The sequence below is a fragment of the Psammomys obesus genome, unplaced genomic scaffold (assembly GCF_907164565.1).
Source record: "Psammomys obesus unplaced genomic scaffold, mPsaObe1.curated_primary_1811, whole genome shotgun sequence".
In the NCBI taxonomy this organism is placed as follows: domain Eukaryota; kingdom Metazoa; phylum Chordata; class Mammalia; order Rodentia; family Muridae; genus Psammomys; species Psammomys obesus.
In genome coordinates this window covers 700,857-717,984 of record NW_026585690.1, presented here as the reverse complement: position 1 = coordinate 717,984, position 17,128 = coordinate 700,857, and the positions used below count along the sequence as shown (strand labels likewise).

The window sequence follows — 17,128 nt, the reverse complement described above, 5'->3', positions numbered from 1 at the left end:
TAAATCCAGGCTTGGAGCCTTCTCCCCTAGGCCAGTGGCACACCCCCGGACACAGAATGTTAGCTCAGCCCTGTCATGCTGGACTCCTCAACCGCTGCGGGACAAATTGGACAGGTCCAGGCAGGGCTGTGCTGTGTCGGGTTGTGCTGGTCTCCTAGCAACTCCGGAAGTTGTGAGGAAACACTCAGCCCAAGACCTAGAGGGGGCCATGTAGCCAGTGATGCCATGGCTGAGCGTGGGCACTGGCTGCTGCCCACTCTGGCTCCGAGGCTGCTGAGGGAGCGTGGGAACTGCCGATGGTAAGAGCTGAGCTCCTGCAGTTGCTCATCAGGGAACCCTGGATCTCTTGGGCTGAAGCAGAAGTAGGCCTTGCTGTTAGGGGTTGCCTTTCTCAGGGTATCCCGTACCCTCACTATGGCAATAGAGTAAAGGGACCAGTGCTGGATCTCCTGCCCCCCCACAAAGGACACAGCCCTTGTGGTTTGGTTTTTGCCATGGGAGGTAGTTTCAAGTCCCCACGCCAGATAGTGGCCACTAGAGAGGCTGTCATAGCCTAGGCCTCTGAGGGCCTGCCTTCAACACAGACACACCCTTCTGGGAGTAGCCAACTCTTTCATCAGATGCCCTGGGACCCTGGGTTCCCTGTGTTCAGTTTATGGCACCTACGACACCTGAAGTCTTTAGCCTTCCTTTGGAGCCTCTGGCCAAGCAGAACCCTTGGCAGGAGATTGCTTGAAGTCCTGGGAAGGCAGCCTGCTACTTTGAAGGCTTAGTGGGGCAGGGGGAAAAAAAAAGGCTTTTATTTTCCCGTTGCTGAATCCTTGAGAGCATCAGCTGGTGAAGAGGTATTTCAATGTGCTGATGGATAAAGCAGCAAGCCTAGAATCAGAAAGTCTAGGAGCTCGGTATGTACATAGGCTAAGCCAGCCTTAATCTGGCTGTCCTCCTGCCTCAGCTTCCAGAGAACAAGGATTAGAAGTGTGCCACCACACCCACCTCTGTGGGCTCTTGTTTTTCTTACTATGAAATGGGGTGGATTCAATGAATCAGCTTTTCAGGCTCATGAGGACCATCGGGGCTAGTCATACACAGAGCTCAGTGTACTCTGCTTTGCATGTGAACAATTATGAATGCTTTGGAAATAAACATTTGCACCCCCCTTCCCCATCTGAGACTTATCTGCTTTGAAATAATTGTAGACTCAGGAGAGAGTGCAAATGTTGTCCAAACTCCCAGATAGCCTTCTGCAGCTGGTAAGACAATGGCACTGTCTTACACAGCTGTAGCCCACCACTAAACCAGAAAAGCGACTTTGGCAGAATATAGTGGTTAAACAAGACATTTTTCACTTCACCAGCTCTTCCTTCTGTAAAGTTTTCATTTGTGTGTGGAACTGAAAGATCCCCGGAGGGTATCTTCCGTCAGAGAGACCCCCTCCCAAAGAACAACGAGTCCCTTCGGATGCAAACAGCAAGAGGCTTTTATTTTGATTCACGAGTACTCGGGGCAGCAAGGTCACTCGAGAGAACCCTGCGCGCCCCCTAGATGGGAAGCTGGGGTTTTTATAGGGTTTTAGAGGCAGAAGCACTGGTACAGAAGCGAGAGGGCATGGTTACAGGGGGCTGATTGGTACGTTTACACGAGACCACAATTTGCGTCAAAGTTTGGCAGGGGCACCAAGATTCCAGGAACTGGGTGGTCAAGGGGGGTAGGATGACCCCTTGACGTGGCCCGCCACCTGTTATTTTGTTTTTCCCTATCTTAGCTGAAACAGTCTCACAGATATTTATGAGAGTGATTAACACAAACTGTTTTTAGTATGACTGGGGCAGCCTGACCACAGATATCCCAAGTGGGTGACACAGCTAGGATTTCTCAGTAATTTTCCAGTTTCTCATCTGGCCTTCAGAGTTTTACAAAACAGTGATGTCTCACAAAATGGCATTAGCTATGTTTAACTTAGTGTGAGGCTGGGGTCTTTCAGAACAAGAACTTTTATTCGCCTGAGGTAGTTGTTGTCTTGGAGGCTTACTGCCTCTGTCTGCTAACCTAGACCTAGTCCTGGAAGCTTCTAGCCTCTGTACAATCTAACCTAGGCCTCAGAGACTTACTGCTTAATAAGCTCACACTTCTTGTCCCTTCCAACTTCAGTTGTTCTCTCTGGTTCAATTCAGCTGTTCTGGCTCAAACTCCTCTCCAAACTGACTCCTCTCCAATTTGGTTTCTCTTAGCCCTGGAATTGCTCTGTTTGGCCTCAAACTAACTCCAGCAATATTTTCTAATCTTCTGGCTCCTTCTCATTCTCTGGCTTGTTCTGTCTTCACCTGAGTTTTCTCTCTGCAACCAGTCTCTCTACTACTGTCCTGGTAAAACTGCCTCCTCTCTCTCTCTCTCTGCCCCTTAAGTAGCATCCCTTTCCTCTCTCTTCTTGTGAGAGTTGGGCATATTCTATTCTGTCAAATCTTTCTCTGATTAGTCTTTTTTTTTTTTTTTCCACTCAATTAGACATCACTTTCAAACATGGGTGCTTCTGTCTACAAACTAATTTTACCTTCATTGTTTGGGATTAAAGGTGTGTACATCATGCCTGGAACTAAAACTTCCTGTATTCCAGGCTGGCCTTGAACTCAGAGATTTGCATGCCTCTGTCTCCTGGATTACAGGCGTGTTTGTATTCCGGCCGGATCACACAGACCTAGAAGGTCTTTGGATGTGATCTCTTGCCAGAGCAGCCATGTCCTGAATTTAAATTTCTCTGCATGTGTACGTCAAGATACCAAACTGCTTAATGATCACAGTATTAGTTACCTTTCTCATTGCTGTGGAAGAATACTGAGAATATTCAAGAGAAGAAAGACTGGTTCTGGCTCATCATTTCGGGAGGTATTGGTCCATGCTGGTGGGGAAGGTTGTCATCCCAGGCAGCTCTATGCACAGAGATGAGAACTTCTGGCTTGCTCACATCTTGGGAGATCCGGAGCACGAATGAACGGGAAGCAGAGCTCGACTGTTAACTAGCAAGGTTTCACATCCCCCCAGAAACCAAGTGTTTAAACACAGAACCTATGGGGGATGTTTAACATCAAACAGCTACATAGGAACCACTTTGTGGACCTTCATTGTCAGCCTTTCTGCCACCAACCAACCACAAATGTGTCCTCCTGTTCTGTAATTTTAAGCATCTTATGAGTGTTAGCTAGGGGCTAGAGAGATGGCTCAGCAATTAAGAGTGCTTGATGCTTTCCTGGAGGACTGAAGTTGGGTTGCCAGAACCTACGCCAGGCAGCACACACGCGCCTGTAACTCCAGGTCTGGGGAATATGACAAATAAATAAACAAACAGATAAAAATGCCAGCAAACTAGATTAACATAGGTCCTGCTCTTTTGATATCAGCTCTTTTTCACCCATAAAGCTTGTGAGATCCATCCAAACTTCGTGTTTCAATTATTTGTTCTTGTTTGTCGAGGAGTGTGTTCTGGAGTATGTGTATACTACAGTTTGTTTCTTTATTCACTTGGAGAATCAGGCTATTTTCAGTTTTTGACTATCACATACAAAGTTGCTGTAAGACCTGGGGTCTCACAGCTCAGGAGTTCAAGATCGCGCCCTTCCCAGAAACTCACACAGACCACGACTCGATGCAAAAGCAAGAGGTTTAATTTAACCATTGCACAATGGGGTCACCCCTGCCGGTCAGCAAAGAGCGGCACTGAGAGACAAAGGCCTTAGGTTTTTAAAAGAAAAAAATGTGGGAAATTTGAAGTTGCAGTTTTGGCAATTTAAGATTGGATAAGGAAACTATAAAGTAAGATAATTGGTTAGTCTTAGGTGCTCAAGCTTGGCCAGTCCTGCCAAGTGTGGATGCAGCTGCAATTAAAGGTGGGGGTGGTTAGCTCATCTTTGAAGTTTAGGGCTTCAGGCTCTTGGCTGGAGGTCAGGAGCTACTCAGAAGAAGAATTGGGGCCGTCTGGGTTGGTTGCTAAGAAACATTATCTCAAAGACGAGGTTCTGGTCGTTCTTTTTGCTGAGTGAAAGTCATTGCTTGCTCGCTTTTTTTCTATCTGTCCTCACTGATAGGGTCACATTTCTCGTTCTCTGGAAACGTACTAAGAAGCTTTAGCTTAACCTGAACCTAAAACTCAAAACTATAGGTTTTAGAAGACATACAGGTTACAAAGTTAGTCTAACCCTTTCATTGCCACAAATCTTTATGTACATCTTTTTGTAAGAACATATATTTTCATTTCTTTTTTGTTTGTTTTGGCTGTCCTGGAACTCACTCTGGAACTCACTCTGTAGACCCCAGCCTGACCTTGAACTCAGAAAAATCTGCCCAACTCTGCCTCCCAAGTGCTTGGATCAAAGGTGTGTTCCACCACTGCCTGGCCTTTTCATTTCTTTAGGATAAATGTCAATATATCATATACTATTGTCTGTAAACCTTTAGGGGAAATGTTTTTAGTTCTGTTATTGGTCAGGTGAAATTACTCATGGGCTTGAGGAAATGTGGAGACTTGAGAATGGGGTGTAGCTCAGTTTGCAGAGCGCTTACCTAGGATAAAGCTTTGAGCCCAATCCACAGCACCGTAAAAGCTAGATGTGATGGTACATTCCTATAATCGCAGCATCAGGAGGTGGAGGCAAGAGGCTCTGAAGTCAGAGGTAGTTCAAGGTTGTCCTCTACAAGGCTGGCTTGAGAGTAGCCTGAGCTAAATGAGGCTGTACCTGTAAATAAATAATAGGATTCAGAGTTAAGCATTTTAACTAGGAGAAGCAGAGTAGGCTGGAGGAAATCCCTCCCTTACATTCATACACCCCTCAGAACTGAAAGTGAGCCAGTCAGACTAAATTTCTCTCAGGTTTTCTGCCAGTTCCAGAATCTTGAGTCTCAAATCAAATTACTATACAGGTCCTGTTTTGAGATGTATGTATTTAAACAGAAAAACATTTGTTATCCTCTCTGATTTTAGGAAGTGCTTGTACATATAAATAATATGGACTTTATGAAGGTAGTTAATAATGAGAAGAATTGTTTGCTAAGAGCTAGAGCTGATTGGCCATCAGTCCCAAGATGAGATATGATTCAATATGTCTGTACCTCTAGCTGTTTGGAGAGTGATTTATTAAGGGCAGGTAAAAACTTTCTGTAAACTTTTTTTTTTTTGCCATTCTTTCGTCTAGATTTTCATAATGCATAGATTTTCATAAGCTGCCCAAGCACACACATACATTTACACATGGCAAAGAGGTTTCTGGGGTTCTCTGGGGACCAAGCTAGAATCTCTTTAAAAATGTTGCGTGATGATGGTTTGCAGCAAAGGTTGTGTTTATTATAAAGGGCCATTATGGATGACAAGCTCTAAAGGCAGAGCTCTCGAACACCTGGCATTAATTAGGGTCATCAGATGCCTGTGTTCTGAGGCTTGGCTTTGGCATTCGTTGTGTCTGATTATTCTAGATCTGGTATCACTTTCCTTCCCGTGTGCCGACTGTCCCTTCTATCTTACCTCTATGCCCTGACTGATCCTTGCCAGGGGGCCAGGGGAGAGCGGAGGAAGCCAAGAGACACAGGCTGTGTGGAAGTTAGAAAGGAGAGGGGAGATGAAGGAGAGCATCTACAGCTCACCTAAGGCAAACAGTGTCAGACTAACTGTGGCTCCATGAAAATAGGTGTTGAGTGATCTAGAACTTAGGAAATCTTCTGATTCAAGAGGATCTGAGATTCCATATAACTCAGGGGTAAATTTAAAAAAAAAAGTATCAGTGGCTCCAACTAAGCACAGCTCACTGGTGCTTTCAACTGCATTAAAAATCCCAGCTCCACCACATCTTAGCTATGGAGATATTTCTAGAATTTGTTTTTATTGTTTGTTTTTTAACCCATCCTCTGTGTTTGTGTGAGTGTGTGTGTGCACACTCGAGCTTGCGTGTATGTGCCCATGGAGGCCAGAAGTGTTGGAGTCCCTGGCGCGAGTTACATTTGTGCAGCTTGTGACAAGTGTTTTGCTTTTCGCTTCTTTGTGCCTCACTTTAGCTGTAAATACGAATGACGCTGTTACTGTGTGGCGTTGCTGTGAGCTTTAAGCAGGCTGTGTTTGCATGCGCACACGCATGTATTCGAGTATGTGTGCACGTGTGTGCCTGTGCCATCATGCGCACATGGAGGCCAGAGAATGAGTTTTGGGAGTCAGTTCTCTCTCCCACCATGTGGGGCCGGGATTGGGCTTGACGGTAGGCATTTTTGCCCATCGAGCCATCTGTCTTTGCCCACTGAACCATCTGTCAGGCCTTGTACTTACTCTTCTGAAGACAGGAACAAGGCTGGCTTCGCTGGTGCAGGTTTATGGTCCCAGCCCTTTGAAGGCTGAGGCCCCAGGACAGAATTCTAGGCCACCCTAGATCACATACTGAGACCTTCTCTCTCCTCTCACTTCCTCCCTCTCTAAATGATGTGTTGCAGGCTTAATATAGCCCGTGGACTATAATTTCCCAGCCTTCCTCCTGAGCTGAGAAGAGTCCACCAGGGTCGACTGAGATTGTCCAACACACTGATTCAATCAACTGTGTAGGGACTGTATTAGCTGCCCTTCTCATCTCTGTGACAAGATACCCAACACAAAGCAACGTATGGAGGAAGGATTTATTTGGGCTCAGGCTTTAAGAGGTAGTCCATTGTGGTGGGAAGGCAGGGCTGCGTTCATGGTGGTGGCTCCTTTCAGTGAGAATGTTTGGTTTCTTTAGAAGCACAGAGATGTCACGGAAGGGTTTTGTTTTAATCCCAGGTGTGGGCTATGGGGCTGCTTCAGACTCCACAGCGGGTGCTTTACCTCGTGCTCTGGCAGAACATGAGTTTTCCAGCTGCAGATAGTTTCTGCAAATGTCTGACTTTTGGGATTATGGAATTTTGGAACCCTTGAGGGGGTGTGTAAATGCTAAAGCCCTGAGATGGGCTCCTCCTCCTCCTCCTCTTCTCATTTTCCTCGTTCTCCTCCGCTTCCTGCACTGCTGTTACTGCTGCTGCTGCTGCTGCTGCTTGTGGTTGTAGTTTGTCACATGGTCATGCTCAAAGACGAGAGGAAAAAATTGAACATCCTGACAGCGAAGATCAAGCTCGCCTCACCCCAAGGAACTCGATGCCAAAAATCAGCAGGAAGTAGCCTAATGATAACGATGCCCCCTTTCTCCTTTGTCCTTTCTCTCCTACCTAGTGTTGGGTGGTTGGAAGGGTGGAACGAGGGTGGGGAAGGGTGGAAGAAAGTAAGGAACCCACGAAGTAGCAAATGCCAGCCGCAGGTCCTGCTGCTGGGACTGCTCACACAGAATGCTTCCCCTCTTCGGTCCCGAACTCCAGCCCACAGCACGGTGCTACCTGCATTCAGGGTGGCTCTCCCCTCTTAGGCTAACCCTCAGTGGAAATGTCCCCGTAGGCATGCTCAAGAAGTGTCTCCTAGGCAACTCCAAGTCCAGTCAAGTTGACAGCGAAGTTTATCATAACAGGAGCTACACTGTCACTGGGACCCAAATTCTTCCTACTGAACTGACTCTCAGTCTCTGAGAGGGGAAGCAAGCTGGCTATCCTTCACAAATACGGTGTTTTTGTTTGTTTTAATGTGGCAGAAGTAGTAAGAATAACAAATGCTTAGATTCACATATGGATGGGCCTTTAAAATATAGTGTCATCGATTACACAGGTGAGACTTTGAAATAGGGTGCTCAGTTAAAAAAAATAAAATTAAAGCGCCTGCTGTTCACAGGCATTTAGAATACATGCACACAGGGATACTTCAAGGATGCCTAGCAGGTAAATGGTACAGTTCCCATCCAGAGCAGTGGTTTTACCTCAGCAGGCAGTGGAGACAGCTATGGGGACACGGTAGCCCACAGAGAGCAGGAGCAGGCAGGAGCTTGTAACTTAGCCTCTTTTCCAGCTCCGCCCACCTCCACAATAGGTGGAGGCCAGCCTTCTCACACCCTCCTTGGCCCAGGTCCTGGGATGCAGCATCATCTGATGTGTTGCCTTCTAGCTCCCTCAAGAACTTGCCTTCCAAGTGCTCCACAAAGCGCAACAGGATGAAGTTCCCGGGATCCCTGGACAGTCGGCGCTGGGTGTTTGTGAGAGAGGGGCTGGATGACTTCCGGAAAGGCTGCCCCCCACGCCAGAGCCCCAAGGATGCCTTCCTGCCTCATATTCACCACAGAGCCCCCAGTGCTACCCCCAAGAAGAGGCAGACTGGACTGCCCAGGGAAGCACCCCTGTTGTCCAGGCTCTCCAAACCAGGGAAGGCATTCCTAGAAGACGTGGACGCTAACACCACCCTGCACCCCTTGGTTCTCTACCCGACTCTGGAAGAAGCTCTCCCTGCTGAGGTGATCTATCTGGCCTTGAGGAAAAGCCTCCTGGGGGCCCTAAAACAATTCTCTCCAGAGGCCCAGCAGGCCCTGGGGGTGCATGGTAGAAGAGAGGAGGTCTTATCGCCAACTAAAGGTTCTTAATCAGTTCAAGGCAGCCTTCCTTTTTCTACTGAGGAAAACACAAATGGTGAGGCAGGCAGTTGTTTCCTTGGCTTCCTGTGCAGCCATTCAGCTCGCCAGAGTGTTTAACACAGGCACGGCCAGGCTCTCTTCCCTTAAGCTCTCTCAGTACTTCAGACTTTCTGGGTATAGGGGGTTGCTCAGTCACTCTTAGTTCCATTTAGCCTGGGCTAAAGATGTCTCCTTAAGAACTCACTAACAGATGGATAGAGAGGAGATCCTGAGGGTCATGGAGAATCCACCACAATGCCCAGGCCAGGACTCTGTTGTGTCACCCATGTCCGGGTCTGCTCCTAATTCATCTTCATGACCCTCAGCACATTTATCCTGATTTTATATTTCAAAATGGATCCAAGTTGGTCTTTCCAACAAGAAGGAAGAAATGGCCAGTCTTTTCATGGAGCCAATGGTGACGTTCCTAGGAACCGGCCCTCCTTTGACCTCCCCCAGCTGCTGGAGAGCCTAGACATGGTTTCTTTCTTTTTAAATAATTTACTTTATTTTATGTGCATTGGTATAGGGGGTTGAACCGCCTGGAACTGGACTTACAGACAATTCTGAGCGGCCATGTGGGTGCTTGGAGTTGCTTCCGGGTCCTCTGGAAGGGCAGACGGTGCTCTTAACCACTAAAGCCATCTCTCCAGGCCTGGCAACGGTTTCTTAGTTGAGCACCATAGCCTTAAACAAATCCCAGGCTGTGTGAGACCTGAGGAAGAAGGTTGGCTGGATGAGGCAGGGGGTGAGCAGGAATGGCTCTCCACCCCACCCCTGCAACCTTCTCCCTGGCTAGACATGTAGGTACAAGTGCACCATTTGTGAAGCCAAAACAGGAGCCACACTGTCGCTCATTGCTATTAACTGCCCGTACCTTACAAGAGTACGTTTCTGTTTCCTAAACCCAATGTAGCCTGCAAATCATGTATTTCAGGCTAAGCTGAACTTGTTAGCCCGTGATGTGTGCCCACCCCTTGGCTTTGCTGACCCCTCCCCCAACCTGTGATGGCTCCCCTTCCCCGTGATATATCCTCACACCCATCCCACAGGCAGCTCTGAGGCTCCCACTCTTCTCTCAGGTGCTAACAGCCAATTATCTCAACAGCCACTCTCTATCAACCTTAACCCCTCCCCGTAAAGGGGACCTCTGCTCTCTGAAACCCCTTCTTAGGAGGAGACGGTTGTTTGATCAGTCTCTCCTGCACTTAGACATTCAGCTGCCTTTAATCACACAGTTGTGAAGTGGTTTTTGTTCTCAGGTCCAACACATTTCCTTGCTCAAAGCCCCTGCCTGACCTCAGGGGCCAGGGAACCTATGTCTGCTGCCGTCCCAGTCCCAGCCTCACAACCGGCTTCTCTTCCTCTCTCGCTCCACTCCAATCACTGTCGGAAGGAAGGAAGGAGAGAAGAAAGGAAGGAATGGTTCATGCTAGAAAAGTCAACGAGAAGAAGAGATGATATTTCTGATCAGTGATTATCTACACAGCTTTTCCTCACTGGGTCCTGTAAGCCAGAGCATCAGAAACTCAGATAAATTTGTGGTTATAATATATCTCATATGGCACATGGCACAGAAGTGTGGCTCTCCTTTCCCTGTCTGATTTCCCCAACCAGGTTTCATTAGCTTTGTTATGGTTGTTGTTTGGTTTGGTTGTTTTTTTGTTTGTTTGTTTGTTTTGTTTTTATTTTTTTCTTTTTATTTATTCTCTCATATATTACATTCCAACTGCAGTTTCCCCTCCCTTTCCTCCCTCCCTTCCTCCAACATCTCCCTACCCACTTCCCTTTTCCCCAAGGTCCATGCCCACCTTCACCTCCCCTCAGAAAAGAGCAAGACTTTCAGGGACATCAACCAAAGACAGCCAAACAAGCTACAATAAGACAAGATACATATTCTTCTGTCGAGGCTGGATGAGGCAACCCAGTAGGACAGTGGTCCCAAAGGCAGACAAAAGAGTCACCGACAGCCCCCAATATTAGGAATTCCACAGGAACACTGAGCTATACAACCATAACATATATGCAGAGGACCTAGGTCAGACCCCTACAGGCTCCCCAATCTCTGTGAGTCCGGTCAGTTGATTCTGAGTGCCGTGTCCTTGATCCCTCAGCTCCTCTGATCCTTCCTTCCCCCCTCCTCTGCAGGGTTAACTTCCTTTTGAGCCAGGGTCTCTTTATGCTGCTAATCTGGCTGCCTGCAGACTTCACAACTTTACAGCAAAGAAATGACACTCTTTGTGTGTAAGCCCAGAAAAATCCAATCCTGTAGCCTACTTTCTGTGTGTCCACTTGATTCATGAGCCTGTTGCATCCCTAAACCAGTCATTGTGGCTCTGAGGTGGTCTGCCTGGAGAGTGCAGAGAAGGTTAGGCCAGCTAGGACCAATGGAGGGAGAGATGATTACTTGTGTGTGTGTTGGGGGGGGCATGTGTGTGTTGAGATATGTGTGCAAATGTATGCCTGTGTGGTAGGGAGAGAAGACAACCTCATCTCTTGTTCCTTGGGTGCTCACCATCATTTTATTGAGACAATGTCTCTTACTAATCTGTGACTCACTGAGCAGGTCTAGGGCAGGCAAGTCTCCATCACTTTTGCTCTAAGATTACAAACTTGCACCACACCCAGATTTTTTTTTTTTTCTATCTGAGTTCCAGGGATCAAACTCCGGTTCTCATGTTAGCAAGGCAAGTACTTGGCTGGCTGCATTATCTCCTTGGCACGTGAGGTGGTTTTCCAAGGAAAAATGCAGAATTTCCAAGGAAAAATTCTTAGGAGGTGTGAGAGGTACCCAGAGATGCCAGCAGCAGTCAAGAACCACAGAAGTCCAACAGAGACACTCCGTCTCGGGCTTTGGGGACCTGGGGGAGGCTCACAGGTGTATTCTACTAGAGGAAAGGGAACCATAACACAGAGCCTGAGCACCCAAGGGAGGTTTGTAGACAGCCCACCGCACGGCACTCAGTGCAGAACTTGATGAATGCATTTGAGGAGGAACTTGGTCCATTTTGTTATGGAATTAGAGCCCCTTTCCTTGCAATCTTGCCTTCACCCCCAAGTCTGCTTTCTCTTTGTAGCTCTTATTACAGGTGCTGGAGGTGCTTGACCCCGAGAGGAAGCTGAAGGACACACAGGCTTATTGCCGAGGTCCTGGGCAACTAATGAAGGAAGGCACGAAGCTTGTAGAGAAATGCTCTCCCCAAGTGTGCCTGTGAGTACTGCTGATGTCTTTCCCTGATGAACATCCTAGGAAGGCTGCTGTGTTTAGAGCTCAGAAAGCAAGGGATTCCTGGGGACACAGGAAGGGGTCAGTCCATGAAGATCCTTGGAGGCTGTGCTAAAGGTGAAAACTCTTTTTTGGAAGAAGAACTACTGAACACAGAATCTTGTGCATAAATGTAGGCGACAGTGTTATTCCTAATAGCCAAAAAGTGGCAAGAAGTCGAACACACATCAACTGGTGAGTGGAGAACAAAAGGAGATGTAGCTCCTCAATGAAATATCACTCATCTATAAAAAGGGATAAGCCACTGGCACACAAGTCCTCATAGATTATCTCGGCAAGCTTTATGCTAAGTGAGAGACCCTTAGGAAACTTGACTGTATAGTTCCGTTCAAATGAGACATACAGAGTAGACAAATCTGTAGCAAGTGAGAGTAGATTGTGCTTACCGGGAAGGGGAGAAGGGTGTAAACAGAGAAGAACTGTTCACAGTTTGGGCTGTGCTCTGGAACAAGATAGTTGTGTTGGTTGTGTGACTTTGGGAATATATATTACTGGATTATATAATCTTTAATGCTAAAAGATTTTTTTTGAGATATAGTTTTAGTTAGTGCAGGCTAGCCTTGAACTCATATGTAGTTGAGGATAACCTTGAACTCCTTCTGATCCTACTGCCTTCACCTCTCAGGTGCTGGGATTACAGGTGTGCACCATTACAACTTTTTATGCAATGCCAGTGGTAGAATTTAGTGCTTTGTGTGTGCTGGACCAGTGTTTTCCCACTGACCTATAGTCCCCAGCTCAATACATTTGAATTTAATAGGTGCTATCTGAGTTGGATGGTGGGTGACTGCATTTGACTTCTATTTAGCAATAAGAACTTGGCCTGAAATTTAAATAAAGAAGTAGGGATTGGGAAGATAGAGAGCAAGATCCGGAAACACCAGTGGGAGCCTATCACAACAGTCCAAAGAAGCATAAAGTTAAAATCTACCAGACACCGATGAGCTGGAGATAGAGATGAGAGAGAGGCAGAGAGACACACAGAGAGAGATAGGAGAGGAAAGAGAGTAGAGAGAGACATGGGGAGATAGATGTATAGATAGATATAGATATATAGATATATAGATGATAGATAGATAGATAGATAGATAGATAGATAGATAGATAGATAGATAGATAGATAGGCAGGCAGATGGATCACTATCAAAATGCTCTATTTTCTTAAGATTACAGGTCAACTTCAATTAGAGTGGCTTCTACCTGATACATGTATTAATTAACAAGTGGTACTTGTAACTTTAAAAGCAAGACACTTGATTTAATGTCTTCAAGTTTTAATCAGTATGACGAGCCATGACACACTTGGATTTCTAGTGAAGAAGAGGGGACTGTGATCTGTGAAGCTATAATTCACTTGACCTTCTAGAGACCGTGAGAGGTCTGATCATTTCTTAATGGTACTGGTTGAGATCTAATTGGCTTCACTGGGCCTCATGTTTTATTCTTTGATGATCTCATGGTCTTTAGGCCCAAGAAGATGATGGGGTCACACCCAGGCCAATGGCTGTGTGAAGAAAAGCCAAGCAAAGTGGATTTGCTCTGTGAAGACAGGCTTGTCCATGAAGACATACGCAGAGGAGTCAGTGACTTCTGCGCCTGGGCCATGGCTCTTGTAAGTAAGCAGTGACACCTAAAGTTACCATGGAGAGTTGTGCTCAGTGTGTGAAGCCCTGGGCACAAAGCCGCTTCTATTAAACACTAGAGTCAAATTCTCAAATCACCAGTCATGAGGGAAGCACTCTATACAGTCATGGACAGTAGAGAGTTCTGGGCAGAGGAAACTTCTCTAAGTTTGTAGGCTCGGAGCCGATGTGAGCATTCATGTTTCTATTTGCACCTTGGCCATGGCTTCCTAGTTTCTGTCCTCGCTTTAGTATCAACTCTTTCCTCCATTCTTCACTCCCCACTCTCAGACATGCTTAACTGGGAGGCTGGTGAGCAGCACTTGACACAGCTGCTCTTCTGAAGGGCGGAGACCTCTGCCTTGGTTGTCAGCTCTTTCCCTGCCTTTCCTCCAAGACGATTTCCTATCGTTTTTCCTGGATTTAAGAACATCCAGTGTTATTCCCTCTCGAGAGTTCTGATGCATGGCTAGTTTTCAGTCAGGTGTTTGACACGTATATTCACTACATTTATCTATTCATGTGTGTGTCACAGTGACAGAGCACAACTTCTGAGAGTTGGGTCTCTCCATCTATCGTGGGTCCTGAGGGTTGAACTCCACCTCTCAAGCCTGTTGGCAAGTACCTTTACCAGCTGAGCCATCTTGCCAGCCCTAGTCAATGTGCTTATTTAGTACTACTTCATTAGCAAGAGACTATGCTCCAAACCCAAATGTAATTTGGTGAGCTTAAAGGAGAATTACCCAGAAGCACTAGGAGGTTGAGGCACAGCCAGATCAAGGTGCTGACCTGCTTTTAGCTGCTGTCCTCGTGTCTTGCTTACCCCTCTGTCTGACTTCATTCTCGAATTTTCCTCAAGCAATGGACGCCAAAAGTCATCACCAAAGTTCATTCAGCTTGCATTGTACCAGTAAGCAGCCTTTTCCAACAGGGCAGAAACCAGGACTTCCTGTCTCTGCATGGGCCACGTGCCTGTGCCAGAATAACCACCATGATTAAGGAGACAATGTTCTCCACCAGCCACCCACAGCACTGCTTGACTGTCTTTAATCCAGCTGCATGGGACTGTCCGATTCTCACCCCTTCTCTCATTCCTATTGCTGGAGATTGCTCTGCCTGGGTGGGAAATTTAAGAATCCTTCGGGAACATCTTAAAGGTGGCTACATAGAGCTTTCCTTTCTTATATAGCAGAGACTTTAAAATAATAATATAAATATAAATTAATCATTTAACAATATATTAATATAATTGTTAACAATTAATAATTGTAATTATTATAATAATTATTATAAAATGGTAATAATAACAATTATTGTGTGTCCTGTACATATGGATGTGTGTGTGCCGTATGAGAATGTGGAGGTTGGAAGGCAAGTTCGTGGAGCAGCTTCCCGTCTTCAACCTTTATGAGGATTTACAGAACCACTCAGGTCATAGCTGTTTTTTTCCACTGAGCCTTCTTGCTGGTCCTGTTTTCTGACTTTGGAAGAGGTGGCCCAGCATCCCTTCCAGCCTTCCATAGCTGTCACTCCTGCTCCTCATTCCACTTGCTAGTAAGAGCTGAATCTCAGTTGATCTGCCCCAAGATCCCTGGGCACCAAACGCTAGTCCTCATCTGTAGCCCCAGGTCCTCCTTAACAAGATGAAAGAAACTCATCAAACTCTACATGCAAAAAGATGGGTCACAGAACAGCTACGGCAGATCGATGATAAAAACAAACCCCCAAACTTTAGTTCTCTTTAAAGAACAGTCCATGGATGGAGAAACACCACGTTCTGCTAGAGAGGAAGCAGGTGAAGGCAGGTCTAATGGATGCTCAGAGAGTAAAGGTGGCACTTGCTACCAACCCTGGAGGCCTGGGACCCACATGGTGAAAGAAGAGAAGCAGCTTCTTCCTGCAAGATGCCCTCTGACCTCCACACGCATGCCAAGGCATGCAATATGGCGGTGCACGTACAATTAAATTTCAAATTAAAAAAAGAGAGAAAGAATGAAACGCATTGAATGGAGTCGATTTCTGGAGAAGATAAACACTGTTCCTGGGAGCCATTTCATGGGACTGTGAAATGTCTTTTTGGAAATCTGATTTAGAGCTCTGATACTTAAAATGCAAACTCCATAGTTCTTTGTGTGTGTGTATGTGGTGTGTATGTATGTGGTGTGTTTATATATCTACTCATGAATGTCAGAGGACGGTCTCAAATAGTGCTCCTCAGATACCCAACACTACTTATTTGCGACAGGGTCTCTCACTTGCCTGCAGTTTGCAGATCAGGCTTGCTAGCTGGCCAGCAAGTCCCAGGGATCCCCGAATCTCCGCCCATGCTGGGATTACAAGAGCTCTTCTCCCCAGGTTCCGGGGACTTAACTCAATTCTGCGAGCTTGAGCTGTAGCTGCCCTCTGCCAACTGAGCCATCCTTTGATGGCAGCTCCTTCAGTGTTTGCTTACACACAGTGTGTCTTCAAAGCTAACTAATCTGGAAAAGCCTGAGAAGGTTTGAAGAAACAAAGGTCAATAAAACTTTCTTTATAATAGGAAAACAAAACAAAACAACACCCACAGTTCCAACCCTAAGACTGCAGCTCAGCAGCTCTGCCAACTGGCCGTGTTTCCAGTCTCTCTGACCACCATTCCGTATGTCCCTAATGTCTCCTTTTATCACACCAGTCTGTGGTGTGAGCCTCTAGGACTAACTTGCACTTTTCTTCTACACAACTGATTCTTTCGCTTCATTGATTGTGCTTGTTCTATTCTCTTCTCATTATTGTTGTTATAATAATGATTAAGAGTCCACTGTAATATGTTTGGTATAAGGAAGGAAGTTTGTGTGGAAAGGGGGAGGGGAGTTAGGGACAGAGAGACAGTGGGAGAGCATAGGAGAGAAGGGGGTCCCCCAGAGAGAGAAAGACAGAGAGAGAGTGGTGCCACTGTCTTTATCTGGCCCATGCCTCCATGGCGGTTGCAGGTGATGATGTCAGGTTGCTAGGCAACCTAGAAGCAGGATCTAGGGATGGGCTTGTGGATTAACATTCCTCCCTTTTTCTTTAATTAAAAATGGAAAACTTAGGAAGGGGTGGCGGGGTGGGAATGAAGGTGTTGTGTTCAGAAAAGACTGCTTCCTGCTGACTTGGGGATAGCAAGATCTCTGGGGACACTAAAGGAATTGGAGTATACTAGCAAAGTCCTCGGAGAGCCAGCTGTCTGGCTCATTGCTGGGTCCAGGATCTGTGAGAACATCTTCAACCAGGAAGGAAAATGCAGGTCTGGCTTGACGCAGTCTTCGAGGTTAGAGTGGGTAGCTGCTTTGGTGCTGCCTTGGATGTAGAAAACTCCTGGACCTGGCAGGATACTGGGACATCTATATGAACAGAAGACAAAGTTAAGTAAGCTTGGGTGAAAAACATTTTAGGTGCATATTTGAAACTTTTTGGACCCATGGTTTTGGTAGTTGGGGGAGGGGAGTCTCAACACTAGGGAAAGGGGTGGGGGAGAATCCTACCCTCTGAGGCAACAGGTGGGAAACTTAAGCTGTTGATTGGCAGGAGGTACCTAGAGTCCATTCAGCCTGAGAGGTGGATTCGGGTAGATTTCCTGTAGCTTACAAGAATACCTTTAGGTTTGCAGACATGTTAGCATCACCATTATAACCTGCAACGAAATATCCATCATAGAAAAAGGCGGTAGACACACA

General features: G+C 46.4%; 1 protein-coding gene across 1 annotated transcript in view; it reads left to right on the top strand.

Moving 5' to 3' along the window:
* The first annotated feature begins 276 nt into the window (after positions 1 to 276).
* Fam47e (family with sequence similarity 47 member E) overlaps positions 277 to 17,128 on the top strand; it is a 33,544-nt gene continuing 16,692 nt past the window's right edge. Inside the window, exons 1-3 of the mRNA XM_055595565.1 lie at positions 277 to 299; positions 11,603 to 11,736; positions 13,279 to 13,423. Of these exons, the coding sequence (XP_055451540.1) occupies positions 297 to 299; positions 11,603 to 11,736; positions 13,279 to 13,423 (282 nt within the window). The 5' untranslated portion in view covers positions 277 to 296. The remainder of the gene's footprint in view (positions 300 to 11,602; positions 11,737 to 13,278; positions 13,424 to 17,128) is intronic.